Source organism: Aethalodelphis obliquidens, unplaced genomic scaffold (assembly GCF_003676395.1).
Source record: "Aethalodelphis obliquidens isolate GAN/ISIS:26980383/991018 unplaced genomic scaffold, ASM367639v1 scaffold2, whole genome shotgun sequence".
Taxonomy (NCBI): Eukaryota; Metazoa; Chordata; class Mammalia; order Artiodactyla; family Delphinidae; genus Aethalodelphis; species Aethalodelphis obliquidens.
The window spans coordinates 24,961,179-24,987,348 of record NW_020837946.1 but is presented as its reverse complement, the minus strand read 5'-3'; the positions used below and the strand labels follow the sequence as shown (position 1 = coordinate 24,987,348).

The window sequence follows — 26,170 nt, the reverse complement described above, 5'->3', positions numbered from 1 at the left end:
TGGACACAAAAACAAGACCCATATGTATGCTGTCTATAAGAGACCCACTTCAGGCCTAGGGACACATACAGACTGAAAGTGAGGGGATGGAAAAAGATATTCCATGGAAATCAAAAGAAAGCTGAAGTAGCAATACTCACATCAGATAAAATAGACTTTAAAATAAAGAATGTTACAAGAGACAAGGAAGGACAGTACATAATGATCAAGGAACCAATGCAAGAAGAAGACATAAAAATTCTAAATATATATGCACCCAACATAGGAGCACCTCAATACATAAGTCAGCTGCTAACAGCTATAAAAGAGGAAATCGAAAGTAACACAATAATAGTGGGGGACTTTAACACCTCACTTACACCAATGGGCAGATCATCCAAAATGAAAATAAATAAGGAAACAGAAGCTTTAAATGACACAATAGAGCAGATAGACTTAATTGATATTTATAGGACATTCCATCCAAAAACAGCAGATTAGACTTTCTTCTCAAGTGCGCATGGAACATTCTCCAGGATAGATCACATCTTGGGTCACAAATCAAGCCTCAGTAAATTTAAGAAAATTGAAATCATATCAAGTATCTTTTCTGACCACAACACTATGAGATTAGAAAAGAATTACAGGGATAAAAAACGTAAATAACACAAACACATGGAGGCTAAACAATATGTTACAAAATAACCAAGAAATCACTGAAGAAATCAAAGAGGAAATCAAAAAATACCTAGAGAAAAATGACAATGAAAACACGACGATCCAAAACCTATGGGACTCAGAAAAAGCAGTTCTAAGAGGGAAGTTTATAGCAATACAGTCCTACCTCAAGAAACAAGAAAAATCTCTAGTAAACCATCTAACCTTACACCTAAAGGAACTAGAGAAGAAGAACAAACAAAACCCAAAGTTAGCAGAAGGAAAGAAATCATAAAGATCAGAGAAGAAATACATGAAATAGAAACAAAGAAATCAATAGCAAAGATCAATAAAACTAAAAGCTGTTATTTGAGAAGATAAACAAAATTGATAAACCATTAGCCAGACTCATCAAGAAAAACAGGGAGAACACTCAAATCAATAAAATTAGAAATGAAAAAGGAGCAGTTACAACAGACACCACAGAAATACAAAGCATCCTAAGAGACTACTACAAGCAACTCTATGCCAATAAAATGGACAACCTGGAAGAAAAGGACAAATTCTTAGAAAGGTATAACCTTCCAGACTGAACCAGGAAGAAACAGAAAATTTGAACAGACCAATCACAAATAATGAAATTGAAACTGTGATTAAAAATCTTCCAACAAACAAAAGTCCAGGACCAGATGGCTTCACAGGTGAATTCTATCAAACATTTAGAGAAGGGCTAACACCCATCCTTCTCAAACCCTTCCAAAAAATTGCACAGGAAGGAACACTCCCAAACTCATTCTATGAGGCCACCATCACCCTGATACCAAAACCAAAGATACTCAAAAAAAGAAATATACAGACTAATATCACTGATGAATATAGATGCAAAAATCCTCAACAAAATGCTAGCAAATAGAATCCAACAACACATTAAAAGGATCATACACCATGATCAACTGGGATTTATCCCAGGGATGCAAGGTTTCTTTAATATATGCAAATCAATCAATGTGATACACCATATTAACAAATTGAAGAATACAAACCATATGATCATCGCAATAGATGCAGAAAAAGCTTTTGACAAAATTCAACACCCATTTATGATAAAAACTCTCCAGAAAGTGGGCATAGAGGGAACTTACCTCAACACAATAATGGCCATATACAACAAACCCACAGCAAACATCATTCTCAATGGTGAAAAACTGAAAGCGTTTCCTCTAAGATCAGAAATGAGACAAGGATGTCCACTCTCACCCCTATTATTCAACATAGTTTTGGAAGTCCTAGCCATGGCAATCAGAGAAGAAAAAGAAATAAAAGGAATACAAATTGGAAAAGAAGAAGTAAAACTGTCACTGTTTGCAGATGACATGATACTATACAAAGAGAATCCTAAAAATGCCACCAGGAAACTCCTACAACTAATCAATTAATTTGGTAAAGTTGCAGGATACAAAAGTAATGCACAGAAATCTCTTGCATTCCTATTCACTAATGATGAAAAATCTGAAAGAGAAATTAAGGAAACACTCCCATTTACCACTGCAACAAAAAGAATAAAATACCTAGGAATAAATCTACCTAGGGAGACAAAAGACCTGTATGCAGAAAACTATGACATTGATAAAAGAAATTAAAGATGGTACCAACAGATGGAGAGATATACCATGTTCTGGATTGGAAGAATCAATATTGTGAAAATGACTACACTAATCAAAGCAATCTACAGATTCAATGCAATCCTTATCAAATTACCAATGAAAATTTTTACGGAACTAGAACAAATCATCTTAAAATTTGTATGGAGACACAAAAGACCCCAAATAGCCAAAGCAGTCTTGAGGGAAAGAAACGGAGCTGGAGGAATCAGACTCCCTGAATTCAGACTATACTACAAAGCTACAGTAATCAAGACAATATGGTCCTGGCACAAAAACAGAAATATAGATCGATGGAACAAGATAGAAAGCCCAGAGATAAACCCACACACCTATGGTCAACTAATCTATGACAAAGGAGGCAAGGATATACAATGGAGAAAAGACAGTCTCTTCAATAAGTGGTGCTGGGAAAACTGGACAGCTACATGTAAAAGAATGAAATTAGAACACTCCCTAACACCATACACAAAAATAAACTCAAAATGGATTAGAGACCTACATGTAAGACCGGACACTACAAAACTCTTAGAGGAAAACATAGGAAGAACACTCTTTGACATAAATCATAGCAAGATCTTTTTTTGATCCACCTCCTACAGTAATGGAAATAAAAATAAATAAATAAACAAATGGGACCTAATGAAACTTAAAAGCTTTTGTACAACAAAGGAAACCATAAACAAGACGAAAAGACAACCCTCAGAATGGGAGAAAATATTTGCAAATGAATCAACGGACAAAGGATTAATCTCCAAAATATATAAACAGCTCATGCAGCTCAATATTAAAGAAACAAACAACCCAAGCCAAAAAATGGGCAGAAGACCTAAATAGACATTTCTCCAAAGAAGACATACAGATGGCCAGGAAGCACATGAAAAGCTGCTCAATATCATTAATTATTAGAGAAATGCAAATCAAGACTACAATGAGGTATCACCTCACACCAGTTAGAAGGGGCATCATCAGAAAATCTACAAACAACAAATGCTGGAGATGATGTGGAGAAAAGGGAACCCTCTTGCACTGTTGGTGGGAATGTAAACTGATGCATCCACTATGGAGAACAGTATGGAGGTTCCTTAAAAAACTAAAAATAGAATTACCATATGATCCAGCAATCCCACTACTGGGCATATACCCAGAGAAAACCATAAATGAAAAAGACACACGCACCCCAATGTTCATTGCAGCACTATTTACAATAGCCAGATCATGGAAGCAACGTAAATGCCCATCGACAGACAAATGGATAAAGAAGAAGTGGTACATATATACAATGGAATATTACTCAGCCATATAAAGGAATGAAACTGAGTCATTTGTTGAGACATGGATGGATCTAGAGACTGTCATACAGAGTGAAGTAAGTCAGAAAGAGAAAAACAAATATCATATATTAACGTATGTATGTGCAACCTAGAAAAATGGTACAGATGAACCAGTTTGCAGGGCAGAAGTAGAGACACAGATGTAGAGAACAAATGTATGGACACCAAGGGGGGAAAACCGTGGTGGGGTGGGGATGGTGGTGTGCTGAATTGGGCGATTGGGATTGACATGTATACTGATGTGTATAAAATTGATAAATAATAAAAATGTGCAGTATAAACAAACAAACAAAAAAAACTAATACTAAACTTTCTTTGGGTTATTTGTATGAAATATGTTAATATAAATGTTTCAGACATTACATGAAATTTCTAAAAATCTTATATGTTCTGGTATATAATGTTATAAGTCATAATTCTAGTTACTACTTTAAAATGTATATCTCAGAAATAATTTTCTTATCAATTGCATTATTATGTACTTTCATCAAATCTTTAATCGTCGTCATTTTTAAGTCTTTTGTCATTTACAGACAGTTCTGGGTGTACTCTGATGCTTTTGCAAAAATGTTCCTATAAAAGGGTTTCATCTTCAAGGAATTCATGGAAAAGACTTTGACAAGTACAGGTTTCTGGTAACTGACTATACTGCTGAACTGAATGAATAACCGTTTTCAGAACTCTAATGGAAAACTGATGAATTCATAAAAGTGCTAACAAAAGATCAAGATGAAAAAAAATTAATTCCATGGGACTGAGTGAACTGATGAGGATGATTATAATTTTTGTGACTTCCTGTTTGAATAATAATAAAAAAAAACCCACAAGGACTCAGAGGCAAAAAATATACAAATCAATTTTCACTGCAAAGTAAAGGAGCTGTTACAGTGGAGGATTCCTGGACTGAATGTCAATATTATGACACAGTATGAGTGTGTTTCGTGTTTGGTAATTGCAATCACTGTTGCTTTTGTTGTGGTCATCCATTTACAATGCTTGGTGTCAGTTCACTTATCTCTTGTAAAAGTAAAATACAGTGTGTGTGTGTGTGTGTGTGTGCGCGTGTGTGAAAATAAGTAAAAAATAAATTTAAAAAATGGTTTCAGCCATAAGATAAATAAGTACTAGAGATGTAATGTACAACATGATAAAGATAATTAACACTGCTGTACTATACATATGAAAGTTGTTAAGCGAGTAATCCTAAGAGTTCTCATCATAAGGAAAAAATGGTTTTTTCCCTTATTTCTTTAATTTTGTATTGATATGGGATGACGGATGCTCACTAAACTTATCATGATCATCATTTCATGATGTATATAAGTCCAATCACTATGCTGGACACCTAAACTTATACAGTACTGTATGTCATTTATATCTCAGTACAACTGGGAAAAAAATTAAATTCTAAAAAAAAAAAAATACAACATGGAATAACTAAAATGATGTACACATAACTGCTTTACACTCTTGAAAAATAATTAGTTCTATAGTCATTTTAAGTAACAACACAATTACAAATGATGAGTAATGAAGACTAAGATATTTTTCAAATACTCTTCAAATTTATAGCAAAAGCCATAGAAATAAGATTATTTTATATTTAGCATTTTATAGACCCTTATATATGATTGAATTTAACCTACTGGTTTTAAAGAGGAGAAAACTGAGGCCCAGATAGGGCCAACATTCAAGTCCATGTCTCAGTAATAACAGAATTTTAAAGTGGAACTACCTAAAATAGTTACACCAAAAACACATGCTTCAAGCATATACAAAAGAATGTTTTCAAAATATTACTTTTATTCTCATAGAATGTATGTTTGAGTTTATTTTTTTTTAAAGGATAATCACGCCTGCCTAAAAGTTAAATGATGTTCCTTTTCGGCGTTTTTCTAACTTTTGTCTTTTTTCATCACAATTTATAGTACAATTTTACATCATGGCTCAGTACACATATCCATGATGAAAAGTTTTAAGGCATTATATTGACCCTAATTATGTGCAAAGCATTTTGATACTGTCTTTTCTATTCTATTGTAATCTGGTTTATTTTATACTAATCTATTCTATTTCAATAAAAATTTAATGTTTGTCAGGGTCCACAGAAATGACTTTACAATCCACTAACGAGTTGCAACCAGTGATTGGAGAGTACTATTCAATTGTATGGACAAAGGTCAAAATAGAAAATTAGGGAACTAATCTTAGTGCTTCTTTTATATATGTGCAGCAAATTGGCCTTCTAATGCATTCAGGAACGTAAAGCCACTGGACATGAATTTTCTTTTTCTGAGGTTTTATGATCCCAGAGGCTACGGAAATCATTGCACAACAGTGCCTGCCACAGTGCTTTCCCTCCAGAGTTGCATCACTGAGACTGGTGATTCCCAGAAGTTTGTGTTTTATATTCCCATCGTCACAATGAAAATTTGGGGTAGTTAAGTCTGATTTTGTCCTACATGGCAGTGTGTTAAACTGTGGGCCAGTATAAAACACATTTGGGAATCTCTTTGAGTAAAATTTTTATAGAAAATGATATATCTATAGATATTTAAAGCTTTTATGTATTATTAATATATCACTAAAAATTATCATCTCTCTGATATAGACAAAACTTTGGACATCTCCGAAAATTACAAAAAGAGTCATAATAAAAAGAGTATAATTTTTTGTTGTTCCTTCCTTTTTTAAAATTCTGAAATTACATAAGCAATACATGTTTTTAGACAAATATGTCACTATAAATATGCAAAATTTTAAAAATATTTTCTTACCACATCAATAACCAATGTCAATTTTGGGGTGTCTATATGCTGACCTCCCTGTTATAGCTCCATGGTAGTGTGACAGTTAAAAGAGCATAAAATACACATCCATCAGTAATTCACTGGGTGTATATCCAAAAGAACTGAAAGCAGGGTCTAGAAGAGATTTGTATATTCATGTTCACAGAAGCACTATTCACTATAGCCAAGAGGTGGAAGCAACCCAAAGGTCCATCAGCAGATGAACGAATAAACAAAATGCGATAAATACAAAAAATAATAATAATTCAAGACAGTAACTGCGATTGCTTCTCTCTGTATATTTTTAATCCTCACAAGGAATTATCATTCTTTTTAACTTTGACAATCTAATTATGAAAATAATTAGTTTTTTTAAAAAATTATGTAATTGTTTATAAGTGAAGAAAAACATTTTTTACAAATTTCTTGTGAAAAATTTTAATTCTCTTAAATTTTATTAAAATACTTTATTTTAAAAATATAAAAACACTCTAATATTAAAATAATCTTTTTCTTCTTCTAAAATTTCTACCTTTTATGTCATGTTTAAAAAAAAAGACGCAGATGTAGAGAATAGACTTGAGGATACGGGGAGGGGGAAGGGTAAGCTGGGACGAAGTGAGAGAGTGGCACTGACATATATACACTGCCAAATGTAAAATAGATAGCTAGTGGGAAGCAGCCACATAGCACGGGGAGATCAGCTCTGGGCTTTGTGACCACCTAGAGGGGTGGGATAGGGAGGGTGGGAGGGAGACGCAAGAGGGAGGGGATATGGGGATATATGTATATGTATAGCTGATTCACTCTGTTATACAGCAGAAACTAACACAACATTGTAAAGCAATTATACTCCAATAAAGATGTTTAAAAAATAAAAAATAAAATGACAAGTCAAGCTTTAATGGTGATAAAAGGGGGGAAAAAAAGTCATCATGTCATAGCTTTTACCTACATTTTTCTAGTACTTTCAGTTATTTCATGCTTTTTTAACTTTTCATCTACAATCTATTTCATGCTTTTGTAACTTTTCGTCTACAATCTATTTCATGCTTTTTAAACTTTTAGTTTACAATCCATCTATAATCTATAGTCTTTCTGATGCCTTTTAAACTTTTAATGTACAATTCATCTCATGTTTTGTTTTATGGTGGGGATCTAACTTTATTTTTTCCATACTGTGAACCATTTGTTCTAACACTATTTATTGAATAATCTATACATTTGCCATTAAAAAATGTTAACTTTATAAAAACCAAATTACCATATAGACTTTAGACCCTATCCAAACTTTCTATTACATTCCATTGAGCCAATTCCATTCTGAACTAATACCATACTGCTTTAATACTTATTACTTTTTAACATTTTAAGACTTGGGGAGTGTCCTTCCACATAGCTATTCCTTTTAAATGTCTGGCTATTTTATTAAATGTATTTTCCAGGAATACTTCAGATTATTTTTGTTCAATTAAAAACAAAAGGAAACATTGGGAATTGACTGAAGATGGTTAAATGCATAGCTTAATCTTAGAACAACTGACATTTTCATCATTTGAGTCTTCTCATCTTGCAGTGTGGTAATTCTTCATTCATTTAAGTTTTCTGTTATGTCTTGGTAAAATACTGTGCTTTGATTTTTATTTTAAATTATCTGTAATTACCTGTAAGTGTCAGAGTCTGTCTTTCTGTCTCTCACCTCCACCCCCCCCAGTCAATGAAATTAAATACACCTTAAATACATGCAACATCCTCACTGTATAGAAAAATAATCTCCCTGGGTAACAGTTATTTCAGTTCAAGAAGTATTCAAATCAGAACAAAACCTGAGTTATTCTTAGAGTCATAATGCTCTATCATCTCCATTAAAACAAACTTCAGGGCTTCCCTGGTGGCGCAGTGGTTGAGGGTCAGCCTGCCGATGCAGGGGACACAGGTTCGTGCCCCGGTCCGGGAAGATCCCACATGCCGCGAAGCGGCTGGGCCGATGAACCATGGCCGCTGGGCCTGCGTGTCCGGAGCCTGTGCTCCGCAAAGGGAGAGGCCACAACAGTGAGAGGCCCACGTACCGCAAAAAAAAAAAAAAAAAAACTTCATGGGCAAAAGGACTTTGGATAAACCAAAAATAACCATTATCAGTGAGGTAGTAACATGTGAAAATTATGTTTCCAGTTTATCTTTTATAACTTCATGATGAATTAATATAGGGACTATTTCTCTTGGAAATATCTATGTTAATGTACAGAAGCATCCATGATACCATTATAAACTGTTAAATTTAATGCATAAAATTGCTATTGGCTTGAGAAATGGAGTATGTCTGATATTTAGGAAATTCACATTTATTCTAATATAATGAGTACAAATGTTACTTGACATAAGCACAATTGACGAGTATCCAGTATCCCCTTCTTTTCTTCCTCATCCCCATGCCAGTTCCTTAATTCTTCCTCCAGCTGAACCAATTAAGTCAATAAATAGATGATACATCTCAGATTAATGCAAAGCAAAACTCTAAGGAGGATATTTTTCTCCAGGCTTGCGCAACTCCCTAACCATGAGAGTGGTATGCAAGTGCTTGCTTTTCAGAGAATGACATCTCACACTTCTTTTTTCCACTCCTGTAGCAAACAGTGAGTGTTCTGTTCATCAAATGACACTCTCATATCACATGTAGATAATTTTGAACTCGTCTATAGTCAAAGATAGTATTATAATGACAGTCAACTCTTTTGCTGCAAAACATTCAGAATAAATGATCATTACTACCATAATAACAAAATTCTTCTAATCGTAATATTTTCGGATATTTCTGACTTTTCTTCTCAATGTACTCTCAATAATCCTTCAAATGTGTAGTACTCACTCTCTGATCTCACTGCTAGGTTACCTACTTCTACCCAACCCACAGTTTGCACTCCTGTGGTGTAAGTGCCTGACATTAGGCTTTTGATTGTCAAGGCATCCATTTCAAAGACATCCATCTCAAATGAACATATTGCCAGCTGTATGACACAGCTGCTAGTATAACACCTAGAAAAGAAGCCAGACTGCCCCCACTCATGAAGTTCCCCTTTCAGAAAGCTCTAAGTAACCTAGATAACTAATGTTTTAAGTGACTCCGCTTTTTCCATTCCCACACCTGAATTCCTGCTCTTGTATTTTAAATTTGCCAATAAAGAGTGAATCTGTGAAACCCTAGGTACCCTACTCTCAACTGTAATACAGGAAGAGCCCCAGGTTCATACTTTGTCTTTCTCTCTACCCGTGACCTCGCCGTGTAGCCATTGAGCCTGCCATACCTCCAAGACCTGTGAGTGACAACCCTTGCTTTTTCAAAGTTCCCTAATGGTCGTTGCTGAGGTGTGTCTTGAAATCATAATAAGAACCACAAGGACTCATCCAGCCACAAGGTTGACTCTGGTCCAGAAAATGTCTGTGGGTACTCCCCTCAAATAGTAGGGGGCCAGGTGAGTGCCTCAGGCATTCCTAGTAGACAGCATCACTATCAATAGGCTAAAACTGCCACAAAACAATTCTCCCAAACTATCTGTACATAAATCTGTGTCTATGACTATGCCTGTATCATCTATATCTACGGCCAATAAACACGCACATGCATACACACGCAAATATCCTAACCATGCAAAAAAGCATGAACAAAAATCATCTTTTTTCAAACTTTTCATTTTGTAGATGAGGGAACTTAGGGAAACTGAAGTCCTTGAAACTGACTTAGTTTAAAGCTAGGACTACATCTCTCTTGATGCCCTCAGTTCAGTATTCTTTTTGACCTTTTCAAACATCCCTCGGCTTTGTCTTGTACCAGAGCATTTCCAGAGAACAGGCACAATTTTATATACTTTCTTTATACCCCTTGAGCCTTTAGCATAGCATTAGATGATACTTCCTGAATCACATTAAACAGTATTTTACAGAGCATTTCAAATAATTGTATCTCCTATAGTTAAAATGAACATCCCTTTCTTTAAATCTGAGAAAGATCATCAAATTACAACAAATATTATCAACTTATATCAAAATGAACAGCATATTAGGAGAGATTTTTCTCTCATTTTCCACAAGGATATTTTTGAGTCACTTTTGGAAATGTTTTAGATGGGCATAATTTTAGAAATGTATGCAAATAATGAGTCTATCGTAGTGTTTCCCTTAATTTTACAATATCTCCAGAAACTACAAATCCAAAAAAAGGAAAAAAAAAGGAAATAATTGAAATCAATAAGAAAGCTTATGGACATGCAAAGTTATTAGTAAAATACAAAGGTTTTAATTAGAGATGTTGGCTTTTAACAAAGGCTTGCTGTTATCCTGATTGATCGAGCCTGCTGGCTCAGCACTTTCTCTTTTCCCCATTAGCTCCCACTTGCTTTTCTCTGCTCTAATTGGATATTTACTACATTGGCACCTTCTTTTTAAACAGGGTTTGTTCCACAAAGATTGTAAATACGATTACACTTTAGCAAACTGTATCTGTAAGCATGTATGTAAGTATAATTAGTATATTATTTTCATAATTTGTCATTTTGGTTTTGCAATCTATAGGAAACTTTTGGAAATTTCATGGAAAAAAGTATAATTTAGTTTCAAGTTGCTACATTTTCTTGCTGAAATTTTGAGGAACAAAAATATATAATTATTTTCTTAGGTTTTAATATTCACTTCAAAGAAGTTCCAGATATATTTTAGAATGAATAAAAGTAGATATAGATATAGATATATAGATATTTCTAAACTTTGCTCTAGAACTGAATAGAATCCATAAGCCAGACCAAGTTTTTTTTCCTTTTATGAAACTGAAATTTTTAATATATTGCAACTACTGAAAGTAATTTTCTGTGCGCACAAGCATAATAAATTAATGAGAAAAATGCTAAATAATTTCTAATTTTTTCCTAGCATGTTCTATAATGTCTGTATAGAAACAGTAAATAACATAAAGTGTTGTTTGGAACAAGTTTTTACTTTGCCAATATAGTAGTACCCTCCATTCACAATTATCTACAACAGAACAAATACACTGCTTGTATTAATTTCAATGCTACTTTATTTTTAATTAAAAAAAAAGATTTTGAGATAACCTAGCTAGGAAGAATACTTTAGAAGTAAAGGGTAAATTCCCCAGAAGTTTTCTTTTTGTTAAAATAATGCCTTAGCTTCAGTCAATTTAATGAACATTTCAGTGGTCAGAAGACATCTGTTTACTCCAGTAATTGAAACATGCATTTCCTCATTAATTTATCTTTTTTGGTGTGACACTTTGATTTAAGAGACAAACAATTTTTTAACCTATTGTCAAGTGCACTTTATTTTTCAATTAGTTTCTAAGCAAGAAATGTTATTTATAAAGCAACTAGAAGACTGAAGAATAGATTGAGTGGTAATCAGGTGAGAAAATTGTAGTTATACAACCAGCAGTTAAAGACAATCATAACTACTTTAATACACAATGTGCAAGGTTGGGGGAATCAAACTGTAATATTTTGATACAAGCTCCCCTCATCCTCTAAAACGCAGTTCCTAACTGAGATGACAAAAGGAACGTGTAAAATGAAACAACTACCCAGGCTGATAATAGGAGGCTGGAGAAAGCTGGCCTGATATTGTGCTTAAAGATAAAAAAGGATATGCAGCATCTATTTTATATGAGATGTGTGCTTCATATATCTTGCAGGGACAGAGATAACTTCTTTCCTTTAATCATTATTATTTATTTCTTAAAGCTTAGTCTCTCTCACACCTAAACCTACGAGCTCAAACCTTAGGACTCAGTTCTTATGCATAGAGAGAGTTGTCATTCTTACCAGTAAGCCTGCTAAATAATACTACTATAAGCTTCAGACTTCACACAGCAGATAGGTTTGTCTCCCCTGACATGAGTACATTAATCCACTGAATCAATTTACTTAAGCTGTGCTGTGGAGCAACGCGGACATGATTTAACTGAGCTTAAAAGCACTTTCAAGTTTGAGTCACGGCTCCATGTATAATGCAGGCCCACAGTATTCCTTCATAAGTTCTATTATGACCTTTTGCAACTATGTGAGAAATATTTCTGTTAGGTTTATAGGGTCATGATGATCTAACATCAAAAAGGATTTAAAAAGAATGAATTTAAGTTATTTTAGAAAATCAGACTCATGAGTAAAACAGTAAGAAGGGAACAGCTGGCTAGATTCCACCAGCACAATGAACTTGCTTTAATATTTATAAAATTCTTTAGGTTGTCTAAGTTTGTTTTTTTTTCTTTTTTTTAGGAGTTTGTTTAGAAAAACATTTTAATTTTGGGATCATTTTAGAAAAAAACTTTTTAAAAATAGCTGCTGGCTCCAGAGTTTACAGTCTGAACATTATGAAATGCTATAGAGGAAAATGATACATTATTCAACATGCAATCAAAGCTAACTGTAGCAACCAGTACACAGAAGAAGCTGCAACATGTTACCAAATTTTACTAAAAATTTATAAAGTTTTTATAGTTATGCATGGTGAACTGCTGACCATAGCAATGGGAAGAAAAATTTTCCTCTACCCTTCTAGATTCTTCTGGCTGGCCTACAAATGATATTGACATGAATCAGATTAAAAGGAGAAAATCAAACAAAAGTTGAATAACCTGTATACACTGGAGAAATCCAACAAAACTGAATAACTCGCCAAAATGGCTGCAACTCTCACCTTAACTACCATCTTCAGCTAAAGACAAAAGAGGATGTTGGGCAAAGGTGTTTGGGACTTCAAAGGGGAGGAAGCCAACTGACATGGAGAGAGAAAAGCAAAGGTTTGGTACACAAATGTTTGCGGGGCTATGCAAAGACACTGGGACTCAGAGAGGAATATTAACAAACAGCCTTTGCTAAGTTCCCCCTCATCTACCACATCTAGTTCACACTATAGTTACCCGTGGTGATAGTTCCCTCCCTGGAACAGGTCCTTTAACTACACTCTTTTAGGCAGTTAGGGGGAAGGTTCCTTCTGAGTCTTTCAGGCCTTAAAAATAATCAACTTAAATTAATCCTCATGCCAAAGAGACACATATTAGGGTGTCAAATTTTGTTCCCCTGCAATAGTAAGCTGTCAATTTATTCATGCTCTCTTTCCATTTCATGAAATCTATTAAAAACAAAACACAAAACTTCTTCCTCATTTCTTCTTTTTAAAACTTCTGACCCCTACAGACCTGCTCTCAAGCTTACCATCGTTGTCACCAGCATTTTTCCTTTCCCATATCTCTGTTCAGAGATGTTTTCATTCTGATCATCACTCTTTGCTTCATTTTACCCTAGCAAGTCATTCATTATCATGGACTTGTTCTCCTAGAACCTGAAGCATTTGTCTTTATGGTGACTCCTCACCGTTTAGTGACACAGAGGGTCATTCCTGGCATACTTGCTTTTTTAGGAGGAAACACCTGTGGGAGGATGTCAGCATTGATATAATGTGGTGAATGAAATGTATTCTTAATGTCAGTTTCCTTAGCTAAGGTGTGGCGCTTCTAAATATTTTACCTTTCTTCCCTAATAGATGCAAAATCTCCAAGAGTAATTATCCATAAACATAAGGAAATACTTGGCAAATCATGAAGTTGAATACCTCCAGAGAAGCCCTCAGTGAAGTGAACTTATTTCAGTCATAAGGAAAGACATCATTTGTAAGTAATGATATAAGATCATGTCTTTCAGATCCTAAGATGTACTTTTGTATGGTCAGTCAACAAAAAAAGCAGAATATTTTCAAAAACTTGCCCAGACTGTTTTCTGATTTTTAAAAAGTTCAATCAGGGTTCAGAGATAAGTGCATCTGAAGTGGGCCTAAGGGTAATATATTTTAACTAACAGAAGGGCTATCAGCAATGTAAAGGAAGCCTGGAAATTTTACATTTCTTTGGAAAAATGTTCAATCATGGATGTTACATCTCCATGGGCTCTCTGGAGGTCTAATATCTCTATGGAATCTCTCATGAGGTCTAATTCTCAAAATTTCTGATCATATTTCTAAAATTCAGGTCTTACAATAAGTACATCTTTGAGTACTTCCAAAATACAATGTGCCCCTGGATGTTGGATTTTTTAAATATGGATATGTAATTTACCTTTCAAGTATCTCAAACAAGGAGAGAGAGAACAGGAGCAAATGTCAAGGGCAAGCAGCCTCCACTTCACTCCAGGGTTTTTGCTTTTTTATTCCCCAGCCATCTAGGTCACTAGCCTTCACAGGTGGAACTGGCCTGCAGGAGTTTTGCTTCCACATTCATTCATTGTTTTAAGTAGGATTAAGTTTTCTAGGAGTATCTACTTTATCTTATTATAACATTAGCTATTATTTATTAGGCCCTTAGTATATGCCAAAACATTTTTAAGCATTTCAACCACATTATTGTATTGAATTTGATTACAAAATAGCAGCCCTTGAGGTAAGTGTAATATCTCCATTTTATAGATATGGTAACTGAGGTTTAGAAAAATTAAATCACTTTCTCATGATAGAAAGTGGAAACAGCTGAGATTTGTATCATCTGGCTGATTATAAATCCAGTGGCCTTGCCCACTAAACTGCTGTGCAATATTGTATACAGGAAACAGTACTATCCTTAGATTCAGGACACTTAAGTTAAAATCCCAGGTATCAGCTGTGTAAATTTAACAGCTCCCACAATCATTTCCTCAGCTTACATTTCCCCAATTGTGAAATGAGGCTAATGAAAACTGTCCTCGTAAACTAACAGGAATATTGTGAAAATAAATTTTAAAATGGAAATGTTTTATAAACCATAAAGATCCATGCAAATGAATACTACTCTAAAATTTGGATTTGCACATAGCAGATACAAGTAAATGTTTACTGAATTTAGACTCTGTGGAATAGGCATGGTGACCATTAAGCCAATTTTATGTTATTATAGTAAGTTTAATTTCTACACTGGAAAATTAGGTGAATTTAATGACTACATGGCTGATGATTTGATAGCATGAGCTATGGCTTGATGACTTCCTTAGTCAAGACTTCCTCCCACCCCCACTTGGTGGCAAGTAGCAAAAGTAATTTCAATGTACTAAAACATTGTGTTTCTTAAGGTTCCTAACAAAAAAAAATGCATTTGGACCTCAGGAAGACCAGAGAATCAGGGACAAGGGAGCTCAGGAAGAACCAGGGACCTCAGGAAGACAAGAGAACCAGAGAACTTCTTCTCAGGAAGACCAGAGAACCAGAAAGTAAAAACTGTCAAAAACTGTTACTCTCTCTCTCCAATTCTCCTTTGCCTCTGCATGGCTGATTTATCCTTCTGTGTCATGAAGGACTGGTTATTTCTGCTTCTCATTAACACACATTTTCTCCAATATCATAGTGAATGCGCTTCACACAGTAATCTAATCTTACTTTAGAATCCTGCTTAAAATTCTTGTCAAAACATTGTTGCCATAAAACATTGTTTCTATTAAATAAGTTAATTTAAGTCTATACTTTAATCCAACAGTATAACAGATGTCCACAATATCTAATATTTGTATGTTCAAATTTTTAATATTTTCTATGTCTTCTATGCTAAAAAAAGAAATACATTTCAAATAGCCTCCACATTGTTTTCCACTTATTATTTCAGCTGTTATTATAGCAGGAAGAAAAGTCTTTACCATTTATATAGACCATTTTGTATTTCCTTTTTAAAGAAAACATTTATCCTTAAGATTAGTGAAAGTTCAGTGCTGATTTAAGTATCAGATGACTTTAAGAATGCTGAAAACATTAGATATTTGTCTTTATGTTCAGTATACTTTGTTTTTAAATGTCTTAGCAGTGATTATCATCCCTCATACTTATTTTAATGACTAATACAAGAAACAATATACATTAAGGGTGAGATACATTTTGTGATTTAATAGTGAATCTATATTTATAATTCACATAGTTTATATCTCTGTACCTGGAACACAGTGGGTACAGAGTACACTCTTCCTTTCTTTTTTCTTTCTCCAGTGAATGAATAGTGATGTAACTATTTGGGAAAAGTACTGAGATATTCAGTTAACCTGAAATTCAGTTAATTATCATTTTGTATACATTTGGTTTTCCTACTTCCTCTGATGTACAGACTCTGAAGTCATGGTTAATAGCAACACATTTGTGTTGCTATCATTAATCCAGAATCCACAAAGAAATACAGGAAACAACTACATATTACATTTAATTTGAAAGCTTTGAGATTAGGCAGTTTACTTAGATAGAATCAATCTACCACAAGGAGGCAAAAGCTCATTTTCATGTTTCTGATAACCAGAAGTGTGAAAAGCATCAGTTATTAAAATTACTTGACAATTTCAAGGCTATGTCTTTTCACTGTTGAACACTTACAAGTCTGGCAATGATTTTCTGTGGGTCCCCAGCATCGGCCAGTGCAGGACTTATGGCAACGTCCACCTGTAGAACAGCAGAAAGCACATGTGTATTATAATCTTTCACTCTGACTAGGAGTTAAGACCTCAAAGGAAACATTCTTGCCCCTTTATGAGGATTTTTAATTCACACTAGAGTTGAAACATAGCTCATAAAATGCCCATTTAAGTAGCAAAATCTGAATGTCAAATACATGTGAAGCAGAAATACAATCTCTTGATATTCAAAATCCTCTCATCTCATTTTATAAGAAAAGGAAATACAGAATCTGTAAATGTTCCTACATAGTCAGAAGTAACTATTTACATGAAATAAGTTTCACTTCAACTATTGAATACTTTTATTCTATTGATCTATATCCTACTTGATATAATTTCAAAAGTTCAGGGCTTACTGATACCAACAGATGTTAAGGATTAAATCAATAGTTAAAAAAGAAATTGAAGTCTATGAAAACAAGAATATATTACAAACATGATAAACCGTCAGAAAAAAAAGGTTTTATATATAATTTAGATTATCTTTTTTTTGTCAAAGGTCTATTGTGTCTTTTTAAAATTTTTTATTGAAATATAGTTGATTGACAATGTTAGTTTCAGGTGTACAGCAAAGAGATTCAGTTATACAAATATATGTATATATATACATAGGTATGTATGTGTCTGTGTGTGTATATATATATATATATATATATATATATATATTCTTTTTTTACATTCTCTTCCATTATAGGTTGTTACAAGATATTGAGTATAGTTCCCTGCACTATACAGTAGGTCCTTGTTGGATATCTATTTTATATACAGTAGTATGTATATTTTAATCCCAAACTCCTAATTTATCCCTCCCCCTCTTTCCCCTTGGGTAACCGTAAGTTTGCACTGTCTTTTTAAAAATTTCTTTATTGAAGTATACTTGATGTACAATATTAATAAGTTTCAGGTGTACATCACAATGATTCACAATTTTTAAAGGTTATATTCCATTTATAGTTATGACATAATATTAGCTATATTCCTGAGGAGGAGGTCATAAAGAGGTTGTGACTGCCAGTTGACCTGTGAGCTGAACCCAGGCAATCAGAGGCTTCTCACCCCCTCACTTGTCCTTGAAATGTATGTCCCTCCAACTAATCCCATGCTAGCAGCTGTTTCAAGGACATAGCCTGGAGAGAGTAAGGTGTTGCTGAGACCATCTGGACTGAATAAGTGACTGAATTTAGTTAGGACCCCTACACAAACTTTTAAGACTCTGGCAGGTGGATGCTGAGATCTACTCATGTTGCTGTTGCCCAAGACAAATCTCATAAATAAGTTCCCTTGCTTATTAAACCTGTCGCCTACTAATCTGGAGTGGGCTGCCTCTTTCTTCTGTCTGTCCTTGTCCTTTAGGTACAGGGGCCAATTTGCAAACCAACATCTTTATATAAGTATTTCAAGCATTTAAAACAGCTAATTTTTTAGGAATCTTAATTTCAATTATTTTATATCCTCTTCTAAAAATTTTATTGATACTACCTTCATTATCAAATATCAGCCTTTATTTCCTATAGTCTCATTTTCCTTTTAACGATGATGCTACTATGGGTATTTGCCTCAGCAAATACAGTTGTCCCACAGAGAAATTCCCTACAATCTCAACAAAAGAATATTAGCTAGAAGAAATAATGTTTAATGACTTTCTTTGAAGTTTGCAGCTGAATTTCATAGGCTTACTCCAAATTTTTGTGAGTACAAGGATATGGAATGGGCTCATTTTTAGGGAAAAGTGGACATGAAAATCTATCAAAGACTAAAGTTTTCTATAACAAAGTTCTTATTAAACCTTGTCTGTTAATTTTCTAATATAAATTGTGAACGAGTACATGCCTATTCAAGTTGTTTATTTTAAAATAGTTAACTTCACTGTAAAAATTATGGAATAAGGTTATATCAAAAGTTTCCATCTTTCCTTGACCCAGTTTTTTTTTTTTTTTTTTTTTTTTTTTCGGTACTGTTGTGGCCTCTCCCGTTGTGGAGCACAGGCTCCGGACGCGCAGGCTCAGCGACCATGGCTCACGGGCCCAGCCGCTCTGCGGCATGTGGGATCTTCCCGGACTGGGGCACGAACCCATGTCCCCTGCATCGGCAGGCGGACCCCCAACCACTGCGCCACCAGGGAAGCCCCCCTTGACCCAGTTTTTAACTCTTCCTCTTGGAAGTTCTTACAACTTGGGCAGCTTTTTTTTGTTGTTTGTCTTACTCTCTCCTTCTGAGACTGACTGAATGAACCTAGTATGTTAAACGCTTTCACAGTTAAGGGACAGATTCAGCAGACACTCTTTCTCAGGCTAAACCTCAGACCATCCTACTGGTCTACTCTTCTGCAAGTGAACAGTACTATTTCCAAGTTAATATAACACTTAAGCTCAGTCCCAGCCACCTTCTTAAAAGCATCTAGATCCTGGCCTCAATGGGGTTTATTTAAAGCAATTCTGTTTGTGAAGCACTGAAGCTGACATCACAAGCGTATAATATCCTGTCACTCTGCCATCTGTTTATTTAGATCCAAACACATTATAACTACATAATGCAAGCTCATTCTAGCTGACAGGAAAAGGACTCCATCTGGCTTGAACAATATAACTTTAATCAGTGATAATGATAATTATTATTAAAAACCTACCGGAGTTCTTTTGTATAAAGCTAATAAATCTAAATTGATTTATACCAGAGGAAATTAGAAAGGACTGTGAGACAAAATGGAAAGCAGTGCAAACTTTTTCTGAATACAAACTTTTTATGAGAAAGTAGCTAATGTTAATGTGTTTCTTTAGGTATGTTAAAATCCTTTAAATCGACCCATTAAGTAGTCTGTTAACTGAAGATATCTGAAGCAGAGGACGATCTACCATTTAATCTATGACTTCTCTAATTGGGTTTGGGCCTAATAAAATATTTAGCTTTATTTATGGTTGCCAAACAACTATCTGTAGCTGTTAATAAAAAATGCTGAGTAACATTAGACATTTTAAAACTTCAATGATTCCCTTTAATTGGATTACATATTTTTTTTTTAACCTTCTTATTCTTGCAGTTTCAATTTACCATCTCAAGACCTACTCTCATATCTAATAGAAAAAGAAATATTACTAGAAATTTTGTTTACAATTCTTGCCAAAGTATCATAGCGAGACCCACCTAGTTGGGCACAAGTTAAATAGTGTCCGCACAAACACAGAACGCTTAAATAATTTAACCTTGTCTAAATGCTGTGAAGAGATTTCATTTGTTAGTTTCCATTTTTCATTTATATAAAAGTAGAAATATCAATTACGTCTATAACAGGAAGCCGACAACTGTTTCTTCTCTGGGATTTTACTCAGACTTATATTCCCTCCACCCCTTTTGAAAACCAAAAGGAGGTGATTGCTTGGCCCACACACTTCGGAGTTCTGTCATGACAAGTGTGCTGGAGGACCGTGAATTGAATGTGCCTCAGTTAATGGCTGCTCCTTCTGGCCTGCCCTTCATTTCACTGTCTCTAGGGCTTTGAGGTTTTTGGAATCTGCTCAGGCACTCAGTTCAGTTTTGGTCTTCAAAACTGTGTGATACACGGCACTTGGGCTAACACTATTTTCACTGAATTGTTGCAATTAACTAAATGTCAAAGTATCTGACCAAGATCTCTGCCTACAACGATGTATTTCTGAATTAACGCATTTTTCACACTTTCACACCTGCAACCTTGGTTTGATTCTTGCAGACAATTGAAGAGTGTAGTTTTTGTTTGTTTGTTTGTTTGTTTGTTTTTTTGGCGGTACAGGGGACTCTCACTGTTGTGGCCTCTCCCGTTGTGGAGCACAGGCTCCGGACGAGCAGACTCAGCGGCCATGGCTCACAGGCACAGCCGCTCTGCGGCACGTGGGATCTTCCCGGACCGGGACACGAACCCATGTCCCCTGCATCGGCAGGCAGACTCTCAACAACCGCGCCACCAGGGAAGCCCTGAATAGTGTAGTTTTAATGGGCTACAATGTTTAATATTTTTAAAAATCTGGTTTTAGCGTTTTGTTCCCAACATTTCTGCTGCACAAAAGCGTTTCCTTAGTAATTATTAATCTCGAATTGGAAAAAAAAATTCTACAAACTTTCTTTCTTACTTTCCTTCCATCCATCTATCCATAAGTATTTCTTGAGTACCATCTGTATCTGTGTATCAGGAACTATGTTACATATCGGAGTTAAGCTGAAACAGACATGGTTACTATTCTAAGAGAATTCAGAATTAATTCAGCATTATTCTGAAGGGAAAAGGTTTCGACTACTCTATATATAATGTTCACCCTCCATGTGTTTAATGAAAGAAGGTGATAAATCTGAATTTTCAACAGTCCCCTAGCTCAGGAAGGAAGAGTTGGACAAAGCCACGTTGAGCTGGACTGTTTCCAGTTTAATGCCTGGTAGCTCCAAAGTCTACTGTATTCCTTATATGTGATTTATCTATGTGACATCTAAAATGAGATCTACCCCAGAGCATTTCAGTGGAGAGGATAAACATGGCCTCTGAAGGGTCCCTTGTGCGTCTCCTAACAGGAAGGGAAATATTTTAACTATGGCTCAATAGATATCTTACTGGGAACTTTCTTCCGGTCCTCGGTTCTCGGGTATGCAGTACCTCAGGAGGCCTGATTTCACAGGGAAAAGAGACTGTATATGTAAATAATTTTTAGTGTCACTTAGCTTTATAACCTACTTCTCTAGTAGAGTGTTTTTTAAAATGAGGACAGGAAAAAGAGGAATTAGTCAGATACTAGCCTATGTAAATGGGAGAAACATTTTGGGGCACTGAGACTTTGCCAATGCTGTCCAAATCTGCTTATTTCCATGTTTCAATCTACTACATCATTTTTTTCATTATTTATTGTGATAATTCTTTTAAAACTATTTGAGAAAATACACCACTTAAAAATAAGAATCTGACATTTCCATTCAGCTTAGTGATAGCATAGTTATTTAAATTAATATTTCTACCTCCTGTCAATCTGACCCAATTGAAGATCTTAACTATAGAATAAAACAAAAATTTAAACAAATATTTGTCACCTTAACAGCTAATTTTAAAAAATAAGCGCTGATTATTGCACATAAGCATTATTTCAATTCACAGGCAATCGCCTCTGACAATGCATTATTCATCATAGAAGTTAGCAAACATAGCTAAGTTCATCTTTTATGCTTGTCCAGCAGATGTTACTAAAAATGTAGCTCTTGTATTTTTTTTTAAGGAGCTAGAGTCCCTGAGCCACTTTGATAATTTTAAGAGTCATAAAATCATGCTGGAAGTTTTGCTTTTATTTGGAACTGCCTGAAAGCAGAGATGGGATTTAATATGTACCTCTGTACTGCTTTCTGCAAGTAATATGCCAGGACAGTTGAAGAGTTACAAAATATAAAGTCACTGACAACCATAAATGATTATATCCTCAAACTGCCTCTAGTTAAAGGTGATGAAGTTACATCCCTGGATTCTTCTTTCAATTCTTTTAAAAGCTGGCATTCTTGACCTCTTAACACTACATTTACTGGGGAAGAGTGAGAGAACAGTATCTTTTTTATGACCATGAATTTTAAAAAAGGGAAGTGGAACATTTTTGAAAGTCTACACTAAACCAGCTCCTGTTCTTGGCCAGACAATAGAAAGATGAATAAGTCAGTGTCCTGCCCTCGAGGAGCTTTCAAGGACCAGGAAATAGGCAGAAATATAGGCAAATAATTATAATAATCAAAACATAGGTATGCATAAAGTAGAGAAAAAAGATTAAAAAAAAACACCGCTCTCCAGAGGGGATGGGCATTTCAAATGGGCTTGGATATCTTGTTTGCCCCATAGAGAAGGGGAGGGAAGAAAAGTTCCAGGCTGAAAGATTAACCTAAGCAACAACACAGAGGCACGGATGAGCACAACTCTTTGGGACCATAATGAATACTTTATGGTCCCTTGAGCAGTTTGCACAGAAACAGCTGTTGAAGTATGAGCTTACAAAGTGTCTTGAAAGTCTTGGTTGGTGTTTACTCTGTACAGGTATTATGGTGTAGGTCAAGGTTTTTGAGCTTTGAACTGATGTGGTTTGACCTGCAAGGTAGAAGAGGGTGTCAGGGTACGCTTCCTAAAAGTTAGTGTTGACACTTGAGTACCTTGTGCAAAATGCTGATTTTTATAGTCTGCAATGAGGTATAGGAATCCATATTTATAAAAAGCAATCCCAGGGATTCTAATGATAATGTTTCCAAGACAACAAAGCATATATAAAAAAAATAATGGTTTGGCATATAATTCCAAACTCTATTAACATTATGGCCATATTTTGTGACAATTAGATCTGATCAGATGCTTGTTGACCAAACGTACAGAATTAAACAGTGTAAAAATCTAGCAGTCTCTCATTTCTCAGTATTTACTCTGACTTGTGAATGTATTTCCATCAATTTGCATTTTCTTTTCCCCCAGGAGTCCTAGAAAATACATAGTTTTTATTTTCAGTTTTAAATTATTATGAATCACCCATATGATAGTAAAGTCACAACATGATTCCAGCAAATGATATATTAGTAGGGTTAATAATATTAATGTAAGGTGGAATTGTTTTTTTTTATCAGATGTTAAACTTCCCTTATTCTTACCTGACAGTTCTCATTGTTATGTGTTTATTCATCCTCACACTTTTGTCCTGTAAATTGAGCTTACATTTTCTTCTAGTCTTAATCAATCTTCCTATATTATCTATGATTTGAAAGTGAATTATTGAATGGAAACTTTACTGTTATACATTTTGCTGTTCAGAAAAAAGATGGGCAGGTATTTTCACTAACTAGAAAGACGAATTTAAAAATTAAAAATATATATATATGTGGAATTTTTCATCTAGCAGTAAATTAAATCAGGAATTAGTTGTTTAAAATGTTTTACTAATCACTGTATTGAAAAAGAAATAAGTAACATCAACCTCATTGTTATTCATTTCAAGAAATCTAAAGCCAAAGGATTGAGAGGAGCATATATGATCATGTGATCAAGATTAATTTTGATCAAATATATCAAGTTCAGTCTGCAGCACTTCTATCCACCCTTTCCTCAAAGGCTCAGCAACCTAGGACTAATCTGTGACTGCCAGAGCACACAGTAGCTCCAAGCCCAGTACCACTTCAGATAGGATTATAGAGAAATAGCTGATAGACTAACAGTTAATGTGGCACACAGAATTGTGCAAAAGTTTGAAAGTACTGAGCCTACTGAGTAAATTTTCATTTCTTCTGAGGCCTTCTGTAAACACAAATCAATCTAGAGTAGATATGGTAATAGCAGAAACCCCAGGTACAAAACCTATAAGAGTGCCATTTTTCGGACTTCCCTGGTGGTGCAGTGGTTAAAAATCCACCTGCCAATCTAGGGACACGGGTTCGATCCCTGGTCCAGGAAGATTCCACATGCCGCAGAGCAACTAAGCCCATGTGCCGCAACTACTGAGCCTGTGCTCTAGAGCCCATAAGCCACAGCTACTGAGCTCGCGTGCCACAACTACTGAAGTCCGCGTGCCTAGAGCCATGCTCCGCAGCAAGAGAAGCCACTGCAATGAGAAGCCCATGCACTGCAACGAAGAGTAGCCCCCGCTCGCCGCAACTAGAGAAAGCCCACGTACAGCACTGAAGACTCAACGCAGCAAAAAATAAAATAAAATAAAATAATAAATTAATTAAATAAAAGAGTGCCATTTTCAAAACCTCTTAAATCATATATAAGGGTAAACAGGTACTCTATTAACATGCTGAGTTTCGATGTTTCTACCTATAGATTCAAGGAGAACGGCGAGATCTATACAAATTTCAGTGTCAAAAAGAAATTTGATGATAACCAATTTAAAACTTAAAATTGTTACTTATCGCTTACATCTACAGCCTCATGTGATCATAAGAGTGACTGACAGAAATGACATTAACATACTAAAGGAATTGTATTTCTCACTGAATATAAAGATTTGATATAATGCTGTCTATATTACTATTCCATACCTTCTATACTTCTCCCCGCATACCTTCAAACTCCTGAAAGCTAACAAAGACAAACTTCAAAGAGAATAGCAAAGGGGCCAAATACTTTTGTAAAAGTCATACTATCAGCAAAACAATTTGACTCAAATTATAAGAAAAAAATTAAATTTTTTTCCTGAAAAACTGGAAGATTTCATATTTGATACTGTCAAACATTTCTTTCAAATCAAGCAATTAGAAAGCATTAATTATCACTGTTCATAGCTGTGAGCACAGAGTAGAATATAGGAATTCCACCCACTGAGGAACATAATTATCTCCGATCAATGTCAAATGTATTTCTAAAACATATAAATAAGAGGTATGAACAGACTGGGGAACCTTACCAGCAGACTTAATATATTAAGACCTGTCTGCTGTCTGCAACCAACTACAGTGATAAGAATAGGTAGATTTATGAGCACTTATGATGAACCAGCCAGGGCCACCAAAAACAGCCAAGAACGTACTTCAGAGCGTAGTCTATCTAGATGATACTCCCTTGAAGGTCTGCAGTGTACAGCCTGTTCAGCCTTATGTGGTGGTAGCCCTTTCAGGAACATTCTAAGAATTTTATGTATATTAACTCAAATACTCTAATAGGCTGATACTCTCCAAAATTTATATGTCCAGCCCAGACCATGTGCAAACAGGTTTATACTTCGAACTGTCTATGAAATATCAATATCTGTATGATTAGCAGGCCTTTAAATATTTACATGTCCAAAAATTAATCCCTGATCTTCCCACCCCACCAAAAAAATTATCACTGTAGAGCCTTCTCTGTCTCAGTCAATGGCAGCACAATCCTTCCAGAGGCTCATGTTAGACCGTTTGAAGTCATTCTCAGCAACCCTTTTTCTCTCACATCCCAGATCCAAATTCATTAGCATATCCAGTTGACCCTAACTTCAAAATATATCTGGTGTCCAGTAATTTCCCACCACCTCCACCACTAAGCCACTGTCATCTCTTGCTTGGATTAATGAAATAACCTCCTAACTTGTGTCCTAGTTTCCACTCTGGATCCTTTACAGTCTCTTCTCAATGTATTAGCCAGTGTGATGTTCTTAGACTAGCTCAAAGCCCAATAACTTCCTGTCTCTCTCAGACTAATAGTCAAAGTCCATTACAATGGTCTTCAAGACACTAGAATACTTGGTTCTCTCCTTCTTGCCTCCATAACCTTACCTCCTGGCTCACTCCTCTCACTCTCACTCCTGCTGTTTCTAGGACATAAACTAGGTGCATGACCCACTTAGGGTCCCTTC

The 26,170-nt window shown here is 35.1% G+C and overlaps 1 protein-coding gene across 4 annotated transcripts in view; it reads right to left on the bottom strand.

The window, feature by feature from the left end:
* ERBB4 (erb-b2 receptor tyrosine kinase 4) overlaps window positions 1-26,170 on the bottom strand; it is a 1,127,099-nt gene that overhangs the window by 319,084 nt on the left and 781,845 nt on the right. For all 4 annotated transcript variants that reach the window (XM_027122307.1, XM_027122329.1, XM_027122298.1 and 1 more), the window contains exon 5: window positions 16,792-16,857. In XM_027122307.1, coding sequence (XP_026978108.1) covers window positions 16,792-16,857 — 66 coding nt within the window. The remainder of the gene's footprint in view (window positions 1-16,791; window positions 16,858-26,170) is intronic.